General features: G+C 40.7%; 1 protein-coding gene across 2 annotated transcripts in view; it reads right to left on the reverse strand.

Annotated features, from left to right (window-relative positions):
- LOC125466744 (segment polarity protein dishevelled homolog DVL-1-like) overlaps window positions 1-26,795 on the reverse strand; it is a 128,448-nt gene that overhangs the window by 29,912 nt on the left and 71,741 nt on the right. For both annotated transcript variants that reach the window (XM_048561694.2, XM_048561695.2), the window contains one exon: window positions 25,302-25,426. In XM_048561694.2, coding sequence (XP_048417651.1) covers window positions 25,302-25,426 — 125 coding nt within the window. The remainder of the gene's footprint in view (window positions 1-25,301; window positions 25,427-26,795) is intronic.

The raw sequence follows: 26,795 nt of genomic DNA on the forward strand, positions 1-26,795 counted from the left end.
GAAAGCTACCTAATGTACAATATCAAACTGTCCACAAGAATGAAACTGAATACAATTTAGGATTTGGATCAGATGGAGATCAACCCCACATCAACAGCAAACTTGAAATCATCCAAGTAATAGGGGCTGAAGATGTAAAGGAAATGATAGGCCGGGTGCCCTGATACCTTCTCCTGATAACTGGTGCTCACAGATATGGCGTAGGCATGCAAATCACACTATGCCATTGCATGAGAGCATTCAGCTTGCTGTTAAAACTCAACTTCGGGGGGGATAAAACATATTTCTCTTCAGAAAAAATAATGACTGAGTATATCATCACAGAAGTTTTGTTTTACATACTTGCAGCTAACCCATTTAACATTACTTTGTTATCCTTTATTACTACAGACAGATAACAATGGTGGTAGAGGTAATACTGAGTGGTCAGATTCCAGGTAAATAGGGAGTTGGCGATTATCCAATAAATGTGCAAATATGTGATAACCCTACTTCTTTGTTGTATGAAATATGATTTAGTATTGCATTCTGCTCAGTATCTGTGATCATTCAGTGGTTTCCTGCTTTCCCCTCTGATTTTTGTTTTATAAGAGACTGTTTGTAAAAGCTACATTATCAAAATAAATTAACACATTGGCCACTATCATATCCTGCCACTGAAGCAATCTTGAAGTTCTTAGACATCCACTTGATGTATCGTCAACCAGAGGCAATGGCTGGTATACAGCAGAGTGTATGAGTTAGTCAGAACCTCATTGAAGAATTTTAAATTTGTAACCCAGTAATTCACTTTAAATAACTGTCTCCCATCAACAGCCGGATGCAGATAATTTACTCTTAAGGCACTCAACTGAATCCCAGGAACAACAGTAATATGGTGAATCAACAAACAACAACAGCTTAAGTTCTGCTTAAGTTATGCCTGAAAAATCATAAACTTTGAGAGCAATGGATCTGTTTAACGAGACATCAAGTTTACACATTGCCATATAGCCATAAAGGCTAGCTGGGCACAAGTAACAAGCCTAGCAACAAAATACCCATTGATGAGTACACTTCAATAGTTAATCAATATTAATTCAGGAAATCTGAGTTGGAACAGTGATTGAAACAGCCTAGACTACTCAACGTTCTCTATCAAGGACATTATAAATTACTTACTGTAAAGAAGCAGAGCAACTTCCCAGACATGAAAGCAAGAGGTAAGCATGCTAATTTTACACAAACAGTCCACAGAACTGGCTGTGCCTGCACAGTTTATGTACCTGTAATATAATGAGAATATTCCACCGACAGAGATCTTCTGTTCCTCAGGCAGTGAGGGGTAGTCGCAACAGTCGATGAGAATCCAATAGCAAGAGCACATGCAAATTATTTCCCCCTCCCTTCTCCACCTCTCTTTCTCTCTCTCTGTCTCTCTGCCTCCCACCCCCCCACCACTCCTGTGGACCGTCAATGCCTGCCTCAGGCACCTTATTATTACGAAGGACTGAATGAGCGCCAACCAAAAGTAATGCATCATTTTGTATCAACAGGTAGTGTTCTGCCCAGCTTTGGAGTTAACCCCCTCCCTGCCACAGCCTAATTTTTGTTTAGTCCAAGGTCACATTCCAATTCATGTTGTTTTGATTTCAAAATTGACTTCTTTATTGCTCCACTTTTTTTTCTACTTCATTCCTGAAGTGCTACCTTTCACAGGGAAATCAGTTTACTTGGTTCAGATGCCCACCTTTCCTGATGGAGCTGACTCTCATCAATAGTGCACTTTTCTGTGTGAGGCCAGAAGGTAAGAACAGGCAGTCTATTTAAATATCAAGCCATCATACTGAAGTTTTATCCACTCCTTAACCAATCCCTGCATCAATACATTTTGCTGCACAAAATCGCCAATGAGCAGATGAAATCTACAGTGATTTTCTCCTCTGTCACACAAGGGTGAGGAGGTTAACTGTAGGAGTATGAGTCCCAGCTTCAATTATCCAATTCAGTACAGATGAGGAACTGAACCCGGGATTTTTCTGAGGAAAGGTCACCGGACCCGAAACATTAACTCTGATTTTATTTTTCATAGATATTGCCAGACCTGCTGAGCTTCCAGCAACTTCTGTTTTTGTTCCTGGGACCTATTGCTCTGTAGTGCTCAAAATACACATTTGGGTGTTTAAATGTCAACCCAAGAATACAGATAGAGCCACTGTTTAATACTTTAGCCAAAATAAGGCATCTCTGACTCCCTTAAATATTCCCGCTGTGACAGTGCAATGTTCGTGTAATATTGCTTTTCTCAACTGAGTTGGCATTGTGAATACCTGCATGATCACGTCACTCAGGAAGAGGGCAGCCACTGCTTTGATTAATTTTACACAGCAGCCCTTCCTCAGCCTGGTTGCAGTTCACCAGATGCGTCATTCCAGGCTAAATTGCTTCATATTTCTTAGTGTAATCAGTGTTTGGGAAATTAGTTGGTTGCAATCAGCAAGCTGAAACATTTCACATATTCCACTGCTATCACCATTTGCAGTCATGTGTACCACCTATAAGATATACTGCAGCAAAACTGCTAGGACTGCACCTTTCAAACCCATAACTTCTAACATTTAGAAGAACAAAGGTATCTAGCACAAAAATGATCACTATCACCTCCAGGGTCCCTTCCATTCACAAGCTAGCCTGACTTGAAAAAGCACTGCTTTTTCTTCACTGCTGCTGGATGAATATCTTGGAACTCCCTCCCTCATAGCAATGCACGTGTGCCTCACCACAAGGGCCACAGCATTTCAAGCTGGCAGCTCACCACCATTTGTTGATGGCAATAATTGCCGGCATTGCTGGTGATACCCACATTCCTTGAAAGATGGAAGATGAATTGCATAAACTGCTCTTGATAAAGGAACAGTACCTTTAATTAATTTCCCATCCAGACATTGCTTCACCTTAAACACACGAGTTCCTTGATTTCAGTTTCTGCCTCTTTTCCTTAGTTTTATAGAATTTCTTTCAGCGTTTTAAATATTTAATGCTAAAATACCTCATGTTACATTCCTCATACGAAAGAAGAATCTGAAGCACGAACACCATCCTTCAAATCCATGTGGATAAAAATGGCGATCAGTGATGATGGGGACAGCAGATGCTGGAGAATCCAAGATAACAAAGTGTGAGGCTGGATGAACACAGCAGGCCAAGCAGCATCTTAGAAGCACAAAAGCTGACGTTTCGGGCCTAGACCCTTCATCAGAAAAGCTATTTGTGCTCCTGAGATGCTGCTTGGCCTGCTGTGTTCATACAGCTTCATACTTCATCTTGTATAAAAGTGACATTTTGCATAGTTTCAGTTCGTAAATCTGATTTACATTGACAACTTTCAAGAATCCAATTTTAACCTACGCATTAATTTGCATCAAATCTCATTGATATGCTGAACATTTGGGACTTGAAAGTAATCTTGGGTATCGAATTTAATGGAAAAGAAAAACTGGGTGAGTGTAAAACAGGCAGCTGATTTTCCCCTCCATCAATTTCCTACCGTCCATTCTGTGCCACTTTCTCATCAATTCCCGGCCCAGCACCAGATTTCTGCAAGCCCTTACAACACTGCTTAATTACAGGACTTTGTACTTCTCAGCATATTTACTACAAACAAAAGTTCTTTGATTGACAGATTAACCATCTGCACTCCCATCATCGCTCCCCACACGAACCCAATAAAAAGAATAGTTGAAAGTAAAATGCTTTCATTATGGGCACTGAATGTGGCCTCCAGCTGAGTATATGTCTGTATGCATATGTGAGAGAGAAAGCACTTCCTCAGATGCCAAAGAATTGCTAGTGTTTGATCAGTGCTGATGGGCACAGATAAATCCTTGCATGCGACCTTCAAACTCTCCCAATTACATCACAGAACTGTGACAGGAGATTTCTGAAAGTATAAATAATCAAAATATCAAAAGGTACAAATAACTTACATCAATACAGACCCTTTAATGTAATAGAAAATCATCCTGTACTTCACAGAAATATCATAAAACAGAATATATTACATTGAGGCACAAAAGGAGATGTTAGGTTAGATGACCAGAAGCTTGGTCATAGAGATTAGTTGAGGGGGTGTCTTAAAGAAGGACAACAATAGAGCGGTGGAGAAAGGTAGGGAGAGCATTTCAGCTCTCAGCAGCCAGCACTCAGGCACTGAAGGCAATGTTGGGGCATTTAAAGTCAGGGATGATCAAGTGGTAAGAATGAGAGCAGCACAGCTATCTGAGAAGGTTGCAAGGCTGCAGGAAATTACAGGGATATGGAAGATGAGGCCATAGAAACCTAAAAACAAGAATAAGAGTTTTAAAATCAAGATGCTATTTGAACAGGAGCCAACGTAGACTGGTAAGCAGAGGTGATGGGTGAACACAACATGATGCAAGACAAGACAAAAGCAGCACGATTTTGAATGATCTTAAGTTTATGCAGGGAGATAAGATTAGAGTACTTTGAAGTAGTTATCTGGAGGTGACAAAAAGCATGAATAAGAGCTTCTGCAGGAGATAAGTTGATACAAGTGTGAAGTTGGTGCACAATACAGAGGCAGAAATAAGAGGATATAATTATGGCACAATATGCGAATGAAAACTCATCTTGCATCATATATCACACCAAGGTTGCAAACAGTCTGGCTAAATCCCAGACTGGTGCCAGAAAAGGAGACAGGGTCAGTAACTTGGGATTGGAGCAGAGACCAACAACAATGGGTTCAAGTCTTCCCAACATTTAATTTGAATGTCTTTTTATCTGATACTGGATACTAGATGAGTAGTCGGTTAATTTAGCAACAGGACAGGAACTGAAAAAGATGGTGTTATGATAGAGTTGGGTGTCATCTGTGACAGTAACAATGTTATTTATAACCAAGACAGTAGCACGTACACGAAAAAATAGATAGGGGACAGGATGGATCTTTTGAGTGTTATAGATGTAACAGTGCAACAGCAAGAGAGAAGTCATTACAAGTCATACTCCAACTATGGTTAAATAGATGAAAGTGGAATAAAATGAGAGCGGTCCCACTCAGTCAAATATCAGTGGACCGTCTTTGGAGGAGCATGTTGTGGTCAACTTTGTCAAAGTCTGCCAAGATTGAGAAGAGGAGGGACCTTTGTCACAGTCAAATAGGGTGTCATTTTCCACATGATAACCACAAAACTGAGAATCACATAACTGGATAATAACTAGCATGAAATTGTCTCTATGATTAGAAACGGATAATAATTGGTATTAACTGGTGATGCATTAGCATCATAAGAAGCTAGAGGCTTTAATTTAATAACGAGTATTAAACAGATCAATATTTAAATCACTCTAACTAACCATAGGATGCTGGAAATCTGAAACAAAAACAGAGAGTGCTGTAGAAACTCAGCTCACGTGGCAGTATTTGCAGCAAGAATAACAGGTCCTGATTTGGATAACATTAACTTGATAATAACTAGCACATTAAAGTTAACACACTTGTTTGTTTTGCACTGAAATCATGGAAACCATGTGACTTCAATAAAGCCAACAAGTTACACATATTATTTAACAGCATCTCCTCCTGTCACACTTGTCTTTTGACAGTAACTGCATCAGTAAGGACCGTGCATGCAGTAGTAGCAAATAAAATGAAATGTAAGGCACTATAGCTAAATGAACAAAGCACACGTGAAAAGATTTCATCTGTAACACAGGCTCATATGAAAAATAGTGCCAGAAAAGGAATTCCAGGAACTAGGAAAAATAAGAGGTGATGCAGAGTCTCATTCAGGACACACTGACCATGGCTGAAAAATTAAGGTTTGAGATTTAAGTTGATGAAGGAAATGATTGTTAAACTATAAAGGCAGGGTTTTTCCCCACCTTCTTACTGCTGTGGGATCAATTTGATACAAGGGCTCAAATCTAGTCTTACCTACCAGAGGGAACCGAGAGACTGTTGTGTGCTCTGCTTCACAGAGTCTTGGCCCACCCCCTGCCATTCCCGACAGCACCCTACAAGCTGATGGATTCTCCACACACCACATGGACCACATAACTTCCACTGATAAGGCAAAGGGTGGTGGGGCAAGCAACACTTCCCCTGTTCGGACATCGTGACCCTGGCAAGCCACTGCTCCCCGGGTCTAGAATACCTTGCAGTAAAATGTTATCCCTACTACCTACCACAAGAGTTCACCTCTGCCATTCTGACAGCAGTCTACATACAACCCCATGCGGATGTAAAGAATGCCCTATACATGATTTACACCGCCACAAACACTCTGGAGGCAAAATTCTCTGAAGCCCTATTCACTGCGGCCGGCAACTTCAACCAAGCCAACCTCCAGAGGGTGCTGCCAAAGTAGCACCAACATATCTGCTGCCCCACCAAAGGATTGAACATTCCAGGACCACTGCCACACAACCAAGTAAGATGCCTACTGCTCCATCCCCTGCCCACACTTCAGAAAGACAGATCACAGCACTGAGTTCCTCCTCCCAGCTTACAAGCAGAAGCTGAAAATGGAGAATCCTTCACAAAAGGAAGTAAAATGCTGGTCCAAGGCTGTGGAAGACCATCTCAGAAATTGCTTGGAATCAGTGGGCTGGTCCGTGTTCAAGTGGACAGTGGCAAACCTCAATAAGTATGCTACCACCATCATGGATTTTGTTAATAAATGTGTGGAGGACTGAGTACCAAAGAAGTCAATCCGTGTGTTTCCCAACCATAAACTTTGGATGAACCAGGAAATCCACTCCCTATTGAAGACCAGATGTGCAGCATTCAAGTCAGAATACCCAAAGCAATACAAGAAATCCAGGCACATGACCTCTGCAAAGCCAAGTGGAAGTAGTGGATCAAGCTAGAGGCTCAAAACTGCCGCCAATGGCAAGGCCTAAACCACATTACGGGATTCAAATGAAGCACAGCAAGATACTGAACAAAAGGCACATTCCTCCCTCACGCACTCAATGCTTTCCATACTCAGTTTGAAAAAACTGCCAACTGTGCAGTGATGCCTGCCCTAACATCCTGGACATATCTGTTCATCTGTCACTGCTCCAAACGTCAAGATCGGTCTTCCTGGGGGTCAACCCAAGGAAAGCGATGGGCCTGGACGGTGTCCCCGGCCAAACATCCAGATCCTGTGTGGGCCAACTGGTGGAGGTATTCACCAACATCTTCAACGTCTCCCTCTTACAAGCTGAAGTGCCCACCTGCGTCAAGAAGACCACCATCATCCCCGTACCTAAGAAAGCGCATGCAACATGTCTTAATGACTAATGCCCAGTGGCTCTGACTTCAATATTCATGAAGTGCTTCAAGACGCTGGTCATGGCCCACATCAACTCCAGTCTTCCAGCCTGCCTCGATCCTCTACAATTTGCCAACCAATGTAACAGGTCCACAGAGGATGCCATATCCCTAGCCCTACACTATCCCTGGAGCATCCGGATGACAAAGACACCTACATCACAATCCTGCTCATCAACTACAGCTCTGCCTTCAACACCATTATCACGTCCAGACTGATCTCAAAACTCTGTGACCTTGATCTTGGCTCTGGCCTCTGTAAATGGATCCTCAGCTTTCTGACCCACAGACCACAAACAGTGAGATCAGGTAACTGCACCTTCTGTACAATAACACTCGATACTGGAGCCCCCACCCCTAAGGATGCGCACTCAGCATAAGCACTTCCTTTTACAATGATTTCCCGTAATTAAACATTGCACTAAATTCTTGCCAACAATTTCTCAGTTCCATGGTATATTGTTCTTCACAGTAGAACATCTTTTCCAACCTGAGAACAGGTGTGCACTGCTTAGTCTTTTGCCCAGCAGTTAAACACTCAACTCAGTGTATCCTACTGGCTTGTATAGTTCTGGGATCAATCCTGGTTTTATACCTGATCTCAGCCAAACGTTCCTGCCTCTGTTAGGGTACTCTTTAAAAACCAAGTCATTATGCAAGCATTTTGTTAATTGCCCAAATAATTTATGTAGTCTGTTGTCAAATTTTGTCTTATTTGTTTTTGCAAATTACTTTGGAATATTTTCTTACATTAAACAGACGATACAAATGTTTTGTAGCTGTTTAATGCCTGTGGATGGAAGGATAGCAAAGAATTCACAGTTCTGAAGAAGGGTCATTGGACTAAAAACATTAATGCTGCTTTCTCTTCATAGATGCTGCCAAATCTGCCGAGTTTCTCAGCAATTTTGGTTTTAAAGAGTTCACAGGTTTGAAAAAATATGCCTGTAAGTGATTATATGGAGGTAAAAACAATCGCATTCTGACTTTCAATTAAAAACTGTTTCTTCTTTAATCTGGGTGTCCGGGTGCTTTATCACAAATGATCAGACAGTGGCCACAGGGATTACAGCTCCCGATATGGGCACATTTACACATGGGGCCAACCAGTTAAGGAGTAAGAAAGGACAATTAGGCCCAGCTCCTTCTCTACCCAGTGACGCTGCTTTAGTTTGTAAACAACATCTCTTGGATTCTCCTCAATCTAATGCCCGTCTGTGAGTAAAGCTGACCTTGACCATCCTTATAAATAAATTGCCTCCAAACAAAACTATCCATTTTATCTTTGTAACACTGACAGCAGCACTACATCAATTGTGGTCTTAATTATACAGCAAGGGAAGGACACACCCTGCCTGATCCTTGGAGGTGATTCCTCCCAAACAGGATGGCAGCGGAAACAGACAGAGAGAGAGAGAGAGAGAGAGAGACAGAGACAGAGGGAGGGAATACTGCATTTAGCAGTGCATTGCTCAACACATCTAGCAACTTTTAAGTTGAAGGGTACTATTATAAGGAATTGCCAGAGGATATCCCACCACAAAAAGGCACAATTTCTAACTTTTGGGATACCGAGAGTACCAGACCCAATCCAAGGGGCCAAATAAGACAAGTGGTTCCTTCTATTGTTTGTAGCCTGATCATTTTTGTCCATAAATATTTAAAAACAACTCCCCAAAGTCACCCATTTCAGCATCTGATCAGGAGCAACTGATGATAAGCCCTGTGGCTTTGTTTAGGGTCAGCAGAGAAGTCAACTCTAACAGTCCTTAGTTACTTGCTTCACAAACAGCCCCTCAGGACACACACAACTGGGAAAGGCATGTTATCAGAGGGAAAAGAAGTCCTCCATTTTCACCAACACTGGAAAAGCTCACTGACCAAAGGGGATGAAACACTTCAAAAAATTGTAATCAAACAACTTTTGCTTGAAATTATGGGGCAATGGTAGACTTGGGGTCAAACCAGCCTACTTAGTCACTCAACACAAATACTATTGTTTCCTGCTCAGGTCATTTATTTAAGCACTTCACAACTTATAAACAGCTGTAACTACTCATTACATCACATAACATGTAGGCAGCACAGGCTTTAATACACATCAATTAACACATCAGTCTGTACTCATCATGACTACAGGGGCATGGGAACTCAAACCCAGTGAGAGGTTTTCTCAACGTAGCCTCCATCTGACAGGAAACCCAAATTCATCGGAAACCCAACTGCACAGATACCTCCTTTCATATAAACACATGATGTATCAATAAAAACCTTACCATCTGTGCAGCCAGAAACTTGCCCCACACAGTGTTGGGTAAGTGACTGAATCTTTTGTGTATGATTATATGGAGAACATCACATATTCACTCCTCAACTGACCACATATTCCAATGAGATCAATAGCTGACTCAGAGATCACATATGCTCTACCTAACGATTGCTTGCACTTAAAGTTAAGCCCTTACTTTTGACCGAGAGCTTGACTTTCCATCCACTCACCAGTGGACTCAACATTGTCCTAGTGAAAATTTACATGATTGAACTTTAGAATTGGACGCCACTGTAGGCTGCTGGTCAACTCACGTTTGTCCATTTCAACTCAAGATGTCAAGGCTACCTCCTCAATCCCACCATCTAATGTGGCAACTATAACAATTCAATTTAAACATACAGCTGATGAGATTGTACTGCAGGCAAATAATGTTGCAGCAGCAACAGTTTTCAAGATATCAGAGAAGAATTTTAGAGATAGGCAAAAATAGTGTACACAGAGTGCCCAATAACAAATGCAGAAACACAGGAAAGCCAAGGATGTGCTGCCGGTTGGAAAATTAAGTTGCAAAATATATCAATGAAAATTTTTAAATGGACTCTCCGTTTTTCACAAATCTGTCTGAATATCTTGGCACTGAATGAAGCAAAAAGGTCAAGCATTACAGACTTCAAAGCCAATCCTGGATGACACATCAGGTTTATGAAGAGAAACAATTTTGTACTGCAACAAAAAGACTAAGATTAAAAGTGTTTCCCAGTGGAACCTAATTAACTGATATATTTCTGTGGTTTATAATTAAAAGTCAACAAACAAATAGATACCAAATGGCCTGTATCGGGAACATGATGAGACTCCCATGAATTTGGACATCCAGCCAGTCAACTGGTGAGCAACGTCAGTGGGAAAGCAATGTTGGAGAAGATAACTGCCATGAAGACAATACATTTGCCGTTGTGCTGTCATGTACATCCAATGGGATAAAACATGATACCGTCAAGACATGTCAGAGAAAACTATGCCAAAATAGCAATTCCCAAAGTGAGCAGTCATCCACATTCACAATAATAGATAGGTGGATGGACAAAGGTATCTTAAATATACAGCTGAGGAAAGTTTGATGTTTCTGACCAGAAGGATTACATGAAGAAAAAAATCCTCTCATCTGAGACGTAATTAGATAATTCCTCAATGATAATATTGTTGATGTCAGATTGCAAAACAGCGAGATGCAGTAGGCTAAAAATCTTGTTCAACCATTGGACAGCTCTATAAATAATCTCTATCATTGCATATCCTTCAAGGATATCATCAGAAGGAAGCGGGATTACCTGACGACTGCAGAAGATATTCATCAAGGAAAACAATGTACAACCGTGCGTGAATGGGCTGTAGAGTGGTCGGGGATGAAATCAGCATGGAAATCATTCATGAGATGTGGGATATTCAATGCATTTCATGGCACAAAAGATAATTTTTTGAATGATATTACAGAATATGACTTATGATAAGATTGCTGGAGATGAGGCTGATGATCAATTCAGTGGTTCAATTCAAGCAGCAAATTAGGAGGTGTTACTTGATTCTAAAGGCAAGGAAGAGGATAATTTTTATGAATTTTCCTAGACATTCAGTACATGTTTAGTACAAGTAGTATTCTCCACACTTTGAAATAAATGGAATTAAGGTGTGGAAATTAATTTATGTAGCATTTGTTTTAATAAATTCAGAGTACACAAATTAATGTATGTCTCCCTGATAGTTATTATAAATTGAAATATGCTAATAAAAATACTTTTTGGTTTCTTTTGTACCACATTTGGGAGCAGGGTTGGCAGGAACAGGCTCCAACCTAGCAGGTCTGTGATCATGAGACAGTTGGAGAAGGTAGATTTCAACCCTTTAAAATATAACTCACGTGAAAGGTGAACTTCTGTTTTTTGGCTATAAAATCAGTCTTCGAGTCCAGACTTTTATACACACATACATGGTACGTCACCAACAGTTTGCTCACTGCAATCACTGGCTGATCAATACTATGAATTACACAGCTTCTTAGTGAGAAAAATGTAGTTTTGCTTCAGTCAGCAGATGGTCAGATCAAGGGTATGCAACATATGACACTGGTGTGGAAGCCAGTATTCATCACAGCACTGAAGAGGCACTTTGCTGGAAACTGTGTCAATAATTTTGTCACTTTTTTTTCTTCCACCCAGTCCCACCCCGATTTGAGGGTGGTAGTGCTCTCTCGGCCATTTAATTAACAGGTTGATCAGCCTTCCCTCACCGATACAATTTCATTGATCAACTCTTCACAAAAAAACAATTAATAATGGAACAAAGACATTTAGTTCAATCTCACTGCACTTGGTTAATTTGATTTAATTAAACCCTAGCTGGAAAATAAACTTGCTTTTTTGTCTCTAAGCTGTTAATTAGAATGAGGTGACATGAAACATTTGAAATTTGTGTTTGGTTTTAATACCTTAATGAGCAATAAAGTTGAGAACAGAGGAACAGAATTAATCAGCAAGAACCCCGAGGCCCTCAAACCTCACCTTTACAACACTTAGCAGAGAACAAGCTGACTATACACCTTCTCCTTTGCCTTGTGAGGCCAGAGAACTGCAAACAAATATGTTCTAAAAAAAACAGGCTTCATGAATAGGCAGTCTGCTCAAAATTTCTACACACCCAATCCCAGTAGAATTCTAGTGACCAAACCACATCCCAGTCATCCTCATTAAACAGAATCCCTGATCCAAGCATAACATTCCAAATCAAAAGCCCCATCTCTTAAAATTCTCAAAGCAAATCTTTCCTATACATTTTTAATGTTTCCTAAAGGTTTTCAGTCTCAGCCATCAGCAGGTTTCACTCTCCCAATTTTGGCTTTAATTCTGCATATACTTGAGACTCAATTCCTTAGTGCTGTTTGGAATCTGTTTCTCAGCTTTTCCTTCCCTGAACATCCACCCCTTCACACCAAAGGTGCAGACATGCATTCCACTGGCACGCAGTGTTCAAACTTAGTTTTTCTGCCAATCAAAATTTCAAGCACCAGCCCCATTTTCCACTTAATTTTTTGCATTTATATTTCTGTACAGTCAGCAGCATCCCAGTGTAGCCTGAGTAACCATCCTATGTGGTTAAGCTGTGCAACATTTTCCCAAATTTATGACCCCACCACCTGTCGTGGAGTGAATGAGCTGGAATCAGCTATCCCCCATATTCGGGAGCAACCCCGAGGCTGGAACAGAGAAGGGCCGATGCCAAAGCAGTTGTACTAGAATACTCACCTCCATTCGTTGGAACATCAGTCCAGTTCTACAAATCGTTGTTAGGTATCCCTATGCTCATCCTCCTCTCACCACCATGCCGTGTTTTACCCCTATCTCCCAAGTCCCCACCATGCTTCTCATTTCCCCTATGCACCTTACTTAGCCAGGTTCCTCTCACATCCTCACCATGCCCTCATGCTACCTCCACAAACCCATTTCTCCTCCATCTCCATTCATCCAGTATCCATTATAGGCAGAACTCATGTGTTAATCTGTCAAAATGATCAGCCATCTGTTGAACCTGATGGCCACCTGTTCAGCCTGTTTCAAAGGTTTCAATGTATTCAGATCTTTTGTTTGTACAGCTGAGAGGTGGAATCTGATTAGGAATGCAAGGCTGAGCTCCAAAACTTCTGGTGACTTCAGTTCTGTAGGGGTCTTCACAGAACTGTGAAAGAGACTGTGTGTTTAGGTCGACTTAACATTTTATGAGCTGTTGACAGACCTGCATAACTTCAAATTCGATGGTGAGTGACGGTTTATTTTGATAGTTTTATGGGCATGTAAAAAGCTTCTTGGCAACTGGAGTCTGAATCACTGTTCATTTATTCTGACTGTTTCATCAGCATTTCAAATACTTCCCAGCTTTATTATAAGGCTCATAACTTCTGCCACGGTGGATACTGGAAGAGGGTCTCAAAAGATTCCACAGAGCACTGGACTTCAAAAGAAGAAAGTACAGTATCCAACTGGAACAGTACAGTCAGATTCTTAATATTGTTGTAAGCAGAAGAGAACTTTATCAATATCCTGTAATAATCCAAAGCATGCTAACAAAATTCTGTTCAATTTAATTGTCACTTACTTTTTTTTAAAGAGTGAGTGTAATAATCAATCACTGCATTAAGAAACACATCTAACTTATCATAGACCATCTAATTAAAGAGGTCTCATGGCAAAATGAGTAGAATCCCAGAATCTGGGTCAGAAGCTCCTGATGGAGTCTCAGTTAAAAACACGACATTCAGGTAAAGTGTGTTCATTATACAGCTACACAGATTGAGTATCAACCTCAAATCCTTCCAATGCAGGCCAATGGCAGATGTGAAGAGTGGATCAATTCATGGTCAGACATGTAATGGAAATAAAGTGCGAGGCTCTATCTTTACTATTCAAAGCTCCAGGCTACAATGTTCATGTAAAAGCACACTCTGGCACAGCAATTTGGCACCGAATGAACTGTAACACACATACATGCAGCTGATGTTAGCTAGACCACTTGTCAATAAGTTCCCAGATCCTCCACAGTCTTCCTAGATTCATAACGAGGGGCGACACGGTGGCTCAGTGGTTAGCACTGTAGCCTCACAGCACCAGGGACCCAGGTTTGATCCCAGCCTCGGGCGACTGTCTGTGTGGAGTTTGCACATTCTCCCCGTGTCTGCATGGGTTTCCTCCGGGCCTGCCGGTTTCCTCCCACAGACCAAAGATGTGCAGGTTAGGTGGATCGACCATGCTAAATTGCCTGTAGTGTTCAGGGGTGTGTGAGTTATAGGGGGATGGGTCTGGGTGGGATGTTTCAAGGGGCGGTGTGGACTTGTTGGCCGAAGGGCCTGTTTCCACACTGTAGGGAATCTAGTCTAATCTAATAACTCCTTTAAGATGCTACAAGAATGTATTCTAACAAAATGGGCTTGATTCTATAAATATAATGTCTGAAACATCAACTCCAATAGTGGAGTAGGACTTACATGGACTTGCTACCTATACACTTACCCTGGAGCAATAAAAATTCTACACATTGAAATGCGGAGCTGAATCCCACCCACCATTTTCAAATTTCTCCAGCCTCAGTTCAACATTGACAGAGGCATGAAAACTAACTTCAAACTGTTCTGTGATCGCATCTATTCTGTGATAAAAATTAAACAACTGATTCAGACACATTATCAAGTACTATCATAGCAGGCAGCAATGGCTATCTGGAAGACATCTGATAAAGGATGAAAATGTGTTCATTTTAAGCATTTGCTTTGCAAAAGAATATTGAGAGGATAGGACAGCATGCCTCTGCAGAGCAGTGACAGAACAGCAGCTGACTAAATCATCTCACTTGGCTCCTGAAGCAATTCTCAGCTCCTTGCTCTGCACAACACCACATTATTCATGAATCAGACTGCAGGTCTAAAGGTAAATTATTACACATTATCAATAACTAATCTGAAAAAATTAAGAATATTCAGTCATTTACAGCAAAAGGAGAGAAACCAGGAACACATGGCCATTAATCAATCTCATTTCTTCATTTCCTTCCCAATCACTGTGCTCTTCCAATTCCGGTTTCATGACCTTCCTTGATTTCCATCTTTTCATTGCCTCCCAAATGTACTTACTTCTTTACCTTTCTTTCCTCCTTAAAGATTTTCATACAAATCTAACATTTTGGTCAAATTTTTGGGCAAATGTCCTGATATTGCCTCCTGTGGTTCGTTGTGAAACATGTCTTTTATTAACTGATAATACTCATCGTGGGACCTTGTGGTATGTTAAAAGTACCATACAAAAGCTTTCTGCTCTTCATCTCTCAACATGTCTCTTATATCTGCCTTTTGCCCTTGGTACAGTCAATTCCGAAAAACTACCTCATTATCCTTAGCACCATTTACGCTGGCTACTCATGGTCTTTATCCCATAACTCAATTCCTCATCGGACAGTAATGTTGCTCCTCAGCTCCCTCACACCTAACCTCTGTGCTTGGATTTTGAATAATTAGTCTCCAGCCATTCTATGACCACTGTTGGCCCAAAAATGGCTGGTTTCAGGGACAAGCACAATCCATAAAGCAAGGTCAGGAACAGCTATTCAGAAAAAAAAACTGTTCCAAGGCCACAGGGAGGGTGCTGCATAAAGGAGAAAAAACAAGGTCAGGTAAAGTATTCTGATATCAATTCCTGCTTTATGTGATGTCAATTGCTAAGTGAGGCAGGCAGACACACACACACACATGCACACGCACACGCACACACGCACACACAAAAATGTGGAAACAGACATACAATTAACTTGAGAGGATCTCAGGAACAATGTGACTGCATGCTAAAGTATTGTGTAAAATATCAGTGCATGAGAGAAGGAGACTGAGGAAAATACAGCACACATACAATTACTGTGATAATATGTTAGAATATTTTAATGTGGCGACCATCGACAAGTAACTATCAGGGAGAAAGGGAAAGAGAAAAATAAACACATTTAAATGGAAGGTAGTAATATATTGAAAGTCAAAGATGCATATTACAGCTTTTGTAACCGCAGAATATCTGATCAGATTTTACTTCAGCAAGGGAGCCTGGAACCTGACTAAATATGAAACTAACAGTGTATGTCTTTAACCAGTGATGTTTAAGGACTTGGAAATAAACAGTGGAACAACTGAGGAGGACAAATTAAAGAAAATAAATTCAATGTCTAAAAAGAGTGACATAAGAAGAAATAAGAGCAGAAGGTAGATTAGATTAAGAGAAAGACAGAAAGGAAAGGTATGAAAAATTAAAATGTATAATATGATTTTTTTTAAAAATTTCCTACAACAATTCTAGACCTGAAGGAATGAAGCTCCAGAATTATAATCATTTATTTTTGTACCAGAAGTAATGATTGGTAGTCATTAACATTTATTACAAGTTCAACTGTAGCAACTCGTATTTAAATGGTGCCTTCAATGCAATACAATGCTCGAAGGTCCACACAGATATGTTATAAGTCAAAATTTGTTACCAAGCCATTCAATGATATATGCTCCAATATGGCCAAAAAGGTTGCTTAAGGAAGCAAGCTTTAAGAAGCTTCTTAAAGAAACTGTGGAGTTTAGGGAGGAAAATCCAGAGTTAAGTTCCCAGCTACACTGGAAAAAATTGAAATTGGGGATGCTTGAGAGATGAGAGCTGGAGCAGAGCAGGCATTCCATGGTTTCAGATTGTGGAAGTGGAGACGCACGATCATGGAGGAATAAAAAACAAAAATGAGAGTTTTAAAATTAAGGCACTACCTAATCATTAGCCAATGTAGATCAGTGAGCATCAGGGTGATAAATGAAGAATTAGGGTGAATTGGGCAGGGGCAGCACAGCTTTGGACAACTTCAGATTTACAGAGGGTACAATACAGGAGGCTATCCAGCTTTGGAATAGGTAAGTCTAGACATAATAAAAGCACAGAAGAGCTGCAAATGAATTTAAGTAGGGGTGGGATTGAGCGATGTTCTAAAGTTAGAAGTAGGCAGTCTTTGTGATAACGTCAATCTGGCAACTCATTTCAGGTCAAGCATGGAACTTAGATCATGAACAATGGTTTTCCAGCCCGTTACAAAATAGTTACCGGCAAGAGGAATAGAGTCCCTCAGGATAGAGTTTGGAATTTGTGCTCATCTAGTTCTAGAAGCCAGAGAAGCAGTTGAACAATTTAGATATAGTGAAAAGTCAAGAGACATGGTAGGAAGATAGGACTGGCTGTCATCAGCATTGTGTCATTAAATCAAGTCATTGAAAGAATGCTTACACTTTCAATGACAAGCTCCAAGTACCTGCAAAAGTTCAGCCTGTATCTACTATATAACTATAGCAACTTCATGAAATTGACAGCATAGTAACAGTGAAGTAGACAGAAAGATGCAGTTTTTTCACAAAGTAAATAGAGTGGTGCAATTTGGACAGCAACTTTGAGATCCAATATTGGTACCTAACAGCGCACTTGTTCCTCTCCTGATGACTGCTGTTTCATTCATACACAAACAGCAGCAAGCGCCATTAACCAGGGGAACATTTACATGAGCTACACCAAGAAAGTGAGTGAAAGTCTGGAATCATCTGTCTGAGCATAGACAGGAGTCTCAAAATATGCCTCACTGTCTTTCACACTTTACACCTTCCTCCCAACTACAGATTCTGCTTAGAGACACGGTCAAAACTGGCCCAGACTCTCGCTGTGCCAAGCCCAAGCTAATGTAAACTCAGGCTAACAAAATGAAAGTGCTTTGAGATAAAAAGCGTTATTCTAGGACTGGCTATGTTTTAAAATGATTAAGTTTTGTACGTAACAGGCCTATATATATTAATTACATATGGCTATTTCGAGCTGTAATAGTTTGCTGGTAATTTATGTATTTTGCTGCATCTGGCAAAATTACTTCAGTATAGTAATAAGATCTAATTTCTGCTAATATGACTTCTTTTTTGTTGGAGAACAAAATGACCTAATATGGTCATCTGAAAGTAAATTCAATGAACTTATTTCAGTCTTTATTTGTTATTGTGGAGCCACACATGATTTTTGCATGAAAAAATATTGATAGGCCTTGGAATTTTCCAGGATATCACTAGGGATGGCACTACGTATTCTCGAAACAAGTGCACAAATTGCTCCATTGCTGAGTAACTTTCTTGGTATAGATTTAAAAATTAAAAAAACTGAGGGGTACAAGTGGTCATAAAATGAGTGATACACAAGGGACAGCATTTCAAGGAACAAATCAGAAAATTGTAGGAAATAACACCAGTAAGATGGTCATCATTTTTAAAGAAACCAAATCAGGAATTGCATACACACTGACCAATCTGAGATTGGTCATGTACTGTTCACGCATTGGCAAGTCAATTAGAATTCAGGATGCCTCTGATTCTGCACAGAGACTAGTGGCTTGCAAAGGTCAAAAGGCAGCACCTTTCACAGTCATTTGGTGCACAATAATAATACTGAAGACAGAAAGGAAATAATAGTCAACAGAATAGAACAAGAGATCTGCGCAGCCAGCCAGAAATAGCAAGTTGGTATTCCATGTGAGTCAACTGAATCCGCTGTTTTTACTGAGTATCATCTTAGTAGTTATCACGATAAATTTGATAAATTCTGTGAAACTTGTGAAAGCGTACGTATGCCTGGAATGATCCTGTGAGGACAAGTATACATTTAGATTTGCACACTTAACTCAGTATCTCGATGTAATTGACTTAAGTCTTGCAGTTAAAGTTAAACTGAAACCCATACCTTATACACACAGATACACAGACAACTAAAAAAGTGCACACTCTTGACCATTTTCGAACAGTATTCCATATTATTTTTATTTATTCCTTTTACTGTTGTTTAAACTACAGATTGTACACCAGGGATACAAAAACAAGACTTGCATTAATAGAGCACCATTCCCTACTCTTGGACATCTCAAATTACTTTACAGCCAACAAAATATTTTTTGAAATGTAATCACTGTTGCAATGCAGGCAACGGCAGCATTTTTGAACACTGCAAGCTCCCACAAACAGCAATATGACAATTGGATTGACTGAGGGATGAAAAATGACTAAGATACTTTGGATAACTTGCCCATTTTTGCTTAAAACAGTGTCATAGGATTTTTTGCATCTACCTCAGAGAAAAGACATTGTGAAGAAGGTTTACTTTTTATGTAGAGATAGTAGGAACTGCTGATGCTGGAGAATCTGAGATAACACGGTATAGAGCTGGGTGAACACAGCAGGCCAAGCAGCATCAGAGAAGCAGGAAAGCTGACGTTTTGGGTTGAAACCTTTACTTTTTATGGGGATCTGAGTTCTAAAGTAGGGATAAATGTGTTTTTGGTTTTCAGCTCTGTGAAAGTGACTTTTTTAAAGAAGGTCAGAAGCTTAATTTTTAAGCTGTGGATTAAGACAGCATTTCTAAGAAATCACGTGACTTAAGCTAAATGACTAGTCAAGGTATAATTGCAAGGTATTTAAAAAGTTATGCTTTCAGGACCTAGAAAAAGAGAGACCAGAGGCAAATTCAGTTCAGAACAAAAGATCCATGCTAGCAGATGGGCAGTTTAGCAGCCTCAAAGTAGTCATAATGGAGAAAAAGCCTGAGATTTTCTTTAGTGGAGAGTGCGAAATGTTAGTGAGTTAGACTGTCTCTATGTATCTTGGGAAGAGGTAGATACAATCACAATTGGTGAATGTGAAGAAATTCACCGAAAGGAGAGATTTACAACCTCATTCAGTAAGAAATTAAAGTTGAGTGAGTGCCTGAGTCAACGGGTTGAATCTTTCGTTTTGTTGTTTATAATAGGATACTTACAAATATTTCCAAATTGTCTTACATGAATATATACATAATATATATTAAAAAAACTCTTTTCTATAGTTTTATTTATTTTCTTTTGCTAACTGAACTTATATTCTTTTCTTAAAAGCACATTGACAGTCCCTCAGGAATATGTTCAGAGACGGACCACCAAGATAACCAAGTAGCAAAATAAAACTTATAGTCAATCAAACCAGATTGGATTCTGACTCGCCATCAGATGGATCATAACAATATGGCCTTAATTAACATCGCATCCAAATATGTGCACCTCCTACTCAAAGCTGTGTCTAAATACCAGCCTTGGTTTTTGTTCTGAAATTCTAGAGTGGGGTTGAAACTGGAAACTCCGGCTCAAAGGAGACAGTGCCAACAACCACAGTTGAATGACAACTTATAATTAAGGGTTAAACTACAATCTGCAACTGGAAATTAAACTACAGCCTGTAGTTGAGGCGTGGGGAGGAGAAACACAATAATTTAAATACAGCTTACAACAGAAACGAAGGTTAAACTCTGGAATGGCATTGACAGGAAGGGGAAAGTTAAACTACAGCCTGTCGGTAAGAATTACATTATAGTCTGCAACTGAGAGTTAAACAATAACTATAACTGAGGATTGCCCAGTCATGACCCAGAGCCAGATATTGTTGTATACACCATCAATACCAGCCTCTTCCATTTCAAGTTTTCAAGTTTGTTTTCAAATTACGATAAACCAAGTTTGGAGAGAGCTCCTGATCTCTAAGGATCTTTACACTGTGTCTGTGAGTTGCTCACAGCCTGCCACAGGGACAGGAAGTGGAACAGAATGAGTTTGACAGCCATCTGTTCATTTATGGTGCTACATAAACTCCAACAGTGAGCAGTGGATTGTCTGTACCCAAACAGCTGTCTCTGAAAATATCATAAAATGTGAGGCTGGATGAACACAGCAGGCCAAGCAGCATCTCAGGAGCACAAAAGCTGACGTTTCGGGCCTAGACCCTTCATCAGAGAGGGGGATAGGGAGAGGGAACTGGAATAAATAGGGTGAGAGGGGGAGGCGGACCAAAGATGGAGAGTAAAGAAGATAGGTGGAGAGAGTATAGGTGGGGAGGTAGGGAGGGGATAGGTCAGTCCAGGGAAGACAGACAGGTCAAGGAGGTGGGATGAGGTTAGTAGGTAGATGGGGGTGCGGCTTGGGGTGGGAGGAAGGGATGGGTGAGAGGAAGAACCGGTGAGGGAGGCAGAGACAGGTTGGACTGGTTTTGGGATGCAGTGGGTGGGGGGGAAGAGCTGGGCTGGTTGTGTGGTGCAGTGGGGGGAGGGGACGAACTGGGCTGGTTTAGGGATGCAGTAGGGGAAGGGGAGATTTTGAAACTGGTGAAGTCCACATTGATACCATTAGGCTTCAGGGTTCCCAGGGGGAATATGAGTTGCTGTTCCTGCAACCTTCGGGTGGCATCATTGTGGCACTGTAGGAGGCCCATGATGTACATGTCATCTAGAGAATGGGAGGGGGAGTGGAAATGGTTTGCGACTGGGAGGTGCAGTTGTTTGTTGCGAACCGAGCGGAGGTGTTCTGCAAAGCGGTCTCCAAACCTCCGCTTGGTTTCCCCAATGTAGAGGAAGCCGCACCGGGTACAGTGGATGCAGTATACCACATTGGCAGATGTGCAGGTGAACCTCTGCTTCATGTGGAATGTCATCTTGGGGCCTGGGATAGGGGTGAGGGAGGAGGTGTGGGGGCAAGTGTACCCTTGGTTTAATACATTGTCCTTCTAAACACTTTCAGGTGACACGCTATCCTGTATGGTCCTCTTACCACAATTGTAAAATACCATTTTAGGCCATCCTGATCATATAAGTATTATGCATATACGGTACATTCTGTGTGTCTCCCACTTTTATCCTGTTTTAAAGTGAAACATGCAAAGGTATAGTGCCTGCAGCCTTATACTAAAGGAACTGGGCTGCAAACACTGAGTTGGAAGCCTGTTCTCGGGGTTAGCGTCAGCAACTCTTGAGGTCACTCAATTTAGAAAATAGCATAGATATGGGTGATCCCAAGGGTTCACACAGGGTATTTATAAAACTGCAATTCTCTCAATATGTTACTGACAACATTAAAATTTCTTCAGAGAAAGTATCTCCTCTCACCAATGAGATTTTTGTAACAGCACAGATGGTGGCTGTCAAATGCGTTCTATTACATTCCCTGAACATGCTGTGAACAGCTCACAATCATACAGCAATAGTCCAGAGAGGTCAAGACCAAGGGTCCCTGCCAAAACACTGATAATCCAGAGGTCAGCGTCTCTGTCCAAACATGGGTGTACTGATTACAAGAGGCTAGGATCTCTTCATATACACTGTAATGATTCAAAAGGTCAAACACGACTTAATAAATAACTTACTTTTTTTTAGTGCATTCAATCCAGCCTCTGCACTCTCAAGAATACTGGGGACTAAAGTGTTGAGAAAATGCAACATACCAAAAGCTGCTGCCCTAAGACAACACTAGTAGTCCAAGTTTATACTTGTTACCTGTGGTATTATGTATTTTTATTTTGCTTGTTTTTAAATCTAACTATAGTAAGGTGTCACTCACAGGGGTTAGCTCCAGCTATTCAGTTATTTGGGACTCGTGGATATGGCTGAGATGTTTCTGAGCACAGTTTCATGGGCTGTATCAAAGTGAACTTCAACCAAGGCTCAATCGCACACATCAGCTTGGAATGTCATAATTTCTAATCAAGCAAGGCAGTAATAATAGAACATAGAACATAGAACATAGAACAGTACAGCACAGAACAGGCCCTTCAGCCCACAATGTTGTGCCGACCATTGATCCTCATGGATGCACCCTCAAATTTCTGTGACCATATGCATGTCCAGCAGTCTCTTAAATGACCCCAATGACCTTGCTTCCACAACTGCTGCTGGCAACGCATTCCATGCTCTCACAACTCTCTGCGTAAAGAACCTGCCTCTGACATCCCCTCTATACTTTCCACCAACCAGCTTAAAACTATGACCCCTCGTGCTAGCCATTTCTGCCCTGGGAAATAGTCTCTGGCTATCGACTCTATCTATGCCTCTCATTATCTTGTATACCTCAATTAGGTCCCCTCTCCTCCTCCTTTTCTCCAATGAAAAGAGACCGAGCTCAGTCAACCTCTCTTCATAAGATAAGCCCTCCAGTCCAGGCAGCATCCTGGTAAACCTCCTCTGAACCCTCTCCAAAGCATCCACATCTTTCCTATAATAGGGCGCCCAGAACTGGACGCAGTATTCCAAGTGCGGTCTAACCAAAGTTTTATAGAGCTGCAACAAGATCTCACGACTCTTAAACTCAATCCCCCTGTTAATGAAAGCCAAAACACCATATGCTTTCTTAACAACCCTGTCCACTTGGGTGGCCATTTTAAGGGATCTATGTATCTGCACACCAAGATCCCTCTGTTCCTCCACGCTGCCAAGAATCCTATCCTTAATCCTGTACTCAGTTTTCAAATTCGACCTTCCAAAATGCATCACCTCGCATTTATCCAGGTTGAACTCCATCTGCCACCTCTCAGCCCATCTCTGCATCCTGTCAATGTCCCGCTGCAGCCTACAACAGCCCTCTACACTGTCAACGACACCTCCGACCTTTGTGTCGTCTGCAAACTTGCTGACCCATCCTTCAATTCCCTCGTCCAAGTCATTAATAAAAATTACAAACAGTAGAGGCCCAAGGACAGAGCCCTGTGGAACCCCACTCACCACTGACTTCCAGGCAGAATATTTTCCTTCTACTACCACTCGCTGTCTTCTGTTGGCCAGCCAATTCTGTATCCAAGCAGCTAAGTTCCCCTGTATCCCATTCCTCCTGACCTTCTGAATGAGCCTTCCATGGGGAACCTTATCAAATGCCTTACTGAAGTCCATACACACCACATCCACAGCTTGACCCTCATCAACCTTACTAGTCACAAATGACAGAGAAATGATATGAAGAGATTGTTACATCAGTTTGTTAGGCCAGTTGTGTAGCATCTATGGATGAATGGACATGAGATCAAAGAAATGTTAGATGATTTTGTGTTTGCTGGTTATTTCTTGCTAACGGGTGTTACCTAATATTTTGACTCATTCAAGTTTACACAAATCAAACATTCAACAGGTTCAAGTAATCACATAACTGAGTTACCAATCAATGTTTTTGCCTTGGATGCGTGATGCTTTGGATGCGTAAAGCTGCAGAAATATGACAGACACAGAACTTGTAATTATACAGCTCGCAATACAGACGTACAAGCATGGCACCAACCTCCAACTAGGCTGGGACTTGTGTGATTATATGGGGAAATAGGTCTAATGATATTGCTTATCGACTTATTATAATATGTAAGTAGCACATCTTTCATCAGGTCAATCAGGTTTCTTGCTGAGAATCAATTAAGTAGACATCATAAACAGTAACAACAGGTACAGGCTGCTGCAGTTACTAAAAGCTCCTGTCTGCTTGCTCACTGATTAATGCTGCAGGATCCTCATGAGTGAACTCTAATCAGATAAGAAAGTAACAAATGAATCCATTCAGGATTCCAAATGTTCACAGGTTATGATGTGGCAATTGGGTTTCACAAACAACAGAGTGAAAATAGCAGTCTGATAGCAGTATCACCCATCCTCCAATGTATCATTCTTGGAATGTTGAGAATGAGATGGATTTACTACTGCTATCAATGATGCAAAGATTCCAGGCTACTGCTCAGGCTCAAAAAGAAAATGCCCACCATGTGTAGTAATAAACTGGATTGGATAGGAAGATTCCCAGTTCAATCTCTGCCCTGTTGAGTATCAATATCTTTGATTTGCATGCCTATCATGTGCACCCCCATTCCACCAATTGCATGGACTTTTCACCAGGTGAAATCTTCACTGAGCCGTAGTTGTCTAGAAAATGCAATGTAATTCCTCAGAGAAGAGCTGCGAAAAGTCCATCCATCTGAGGGAATATCACAGGCATGCAATCAACTACAGAGAGAAAAATTCCTGACAGACGAATGCTGCAATGCTAAAATGGATTCAGGTCAAAAGACAGAATCACAAACCATCAATGTGTAATTGCTTCTAACAGCAGTGGCTACACAAGTGTTACATCTCACCTCTGCACCAACACCAAGATAGTTCATCCTCAGATGCAGAAGCTGCACTGCCAACAACGTAAAGAGCAATTCATTTCAATGCTCCTAATTTAATTATGATCCTTTGCAGAGCATTATCTACTGTAAAGTTTCAGTTTCTCTAGTTTCTGGTCAAACGATTAGGCTTAACTCACCATCGTCATGCACATCACGTTCTCTGTTCCTTCGCCGATGTCGATCCCGCTCCCGCCTGATGCTCAAGATTGATTCTGCCCCTGTTTCGTTGTCCAGTCCATCCCGACTACCAGCAGTGTTGGCACTGCAATAAACACAAAATACCAAACATCAACTATAAGAAACTAACAGACTGAATGTAATGAGGAAGACCCACATTGCACAAATCATGGCGAGGAACTTATTTTGACGTGTATACAGAATAACAGGTACTAGAAGTGAGTTGAAGGCTAGGACCTGATCGGGGCTTTTCTTCATGAAATATTAATTACTATAATTTAATCCCTCAGTGAGATTACAGCTTCGGCCCAGGCATAAAATGATGATGTCTGATGAGCACTTTGGCAAGCTACCAGAACTCACAGGTACTGGCTGACCAGCACCTTACCAATGAGTTATTGTTTATTGAAGAAGCAGGAAGTACGGGGGAAAAAGATTAACACTGGCTCAACGGACTTTTATGAAAATCTGAAAGAAACTTTGTATTATACAGAACTTTTCATAACCTCAAGAAACCCCAAAGCACTTTGCAGCCAATGAAGATCTTTTGAAATCTAGGCAAAGTAGCAACAAATTATGAGATCAGGATCCCAAGAACAGTACTATGATAATAATCAAAAAGTTTGTTTTCAATGGTGGTGGTTGAGGAATAAATATTCCCAGGAATACCCTGTCCTTCTTTGTAATTGTGCCATGGGACCTTCTGCAGTGGTCTGAAAGGATAGAGTTGAAAATTATAAGCTCATCAGAGACAGCCAACATGAACTTGTAAAAGGTTCCAATAAAAGGTCACAGATTTGAAATATTATACTTCAGATGCTGCTAAATCTGCTGAGATTTTCCAGCATTTTATGTTTTCATCATGAATTTGTAAAAGCAGGGCATGCTTGACAAATCTGCTTAAGTTCTTTGAAGAGATGACTAAAGTAGTAGACTTTAGATGTTAATTAGATTATCTTCCAGAAGGTCTTCAATAACATTTAAATTAAAGTTTAAGCTGGTACAATTGATATTGAGAATGGCTGGGTGGTAGTCGTCAAAGTAGCAATGGCAGTAAATTCTCTCATTGGCAAAATATAACTAGTGATGTCTCAGAGATCAGAGCCCAAGTTTGGGCCTCAACTATTCAATTTCTAAGCCAGCAGCTCAGTTAATGGGATAAAAAGGAACATATCCAAGTTTGCCAATGACCTAAAGAAGCATAATTAAGGAGCATATAATTACAATGATGTACTAACAAACATATGAATAGGCAAAGCTGTAGCGATTAGATTTCAAATAGACATACGTGATATCATATATTTTGGACCCAAAATATTTATGTTTTTATAAATGTTCTTTATAATTGGCGAAATGCTAGAAATGCTGGCAGTCCACAGATACCTAAAGATTGAAGTACATAGACCATTCATATTTCATAGAAAGGTTGAAGAATAATCAAATGGCTAAAAGAA

Source organism: Stegostoma tigrinum, chromosome 28 (assembly GCF_030684315.1).
Source record: "Stegostoma tigrinum isolate sSteTig4 chromosome 28, sSteTig4.hap1, whole genome shotgun sequence".
Classification (NCBI taxonomy): Eukaryota; Metazoa; Chordata; class Chondrichthyes; order Orectolobiformes; family Stegostomatidae; genus Stegostoma; species Stegostoma tigrinum.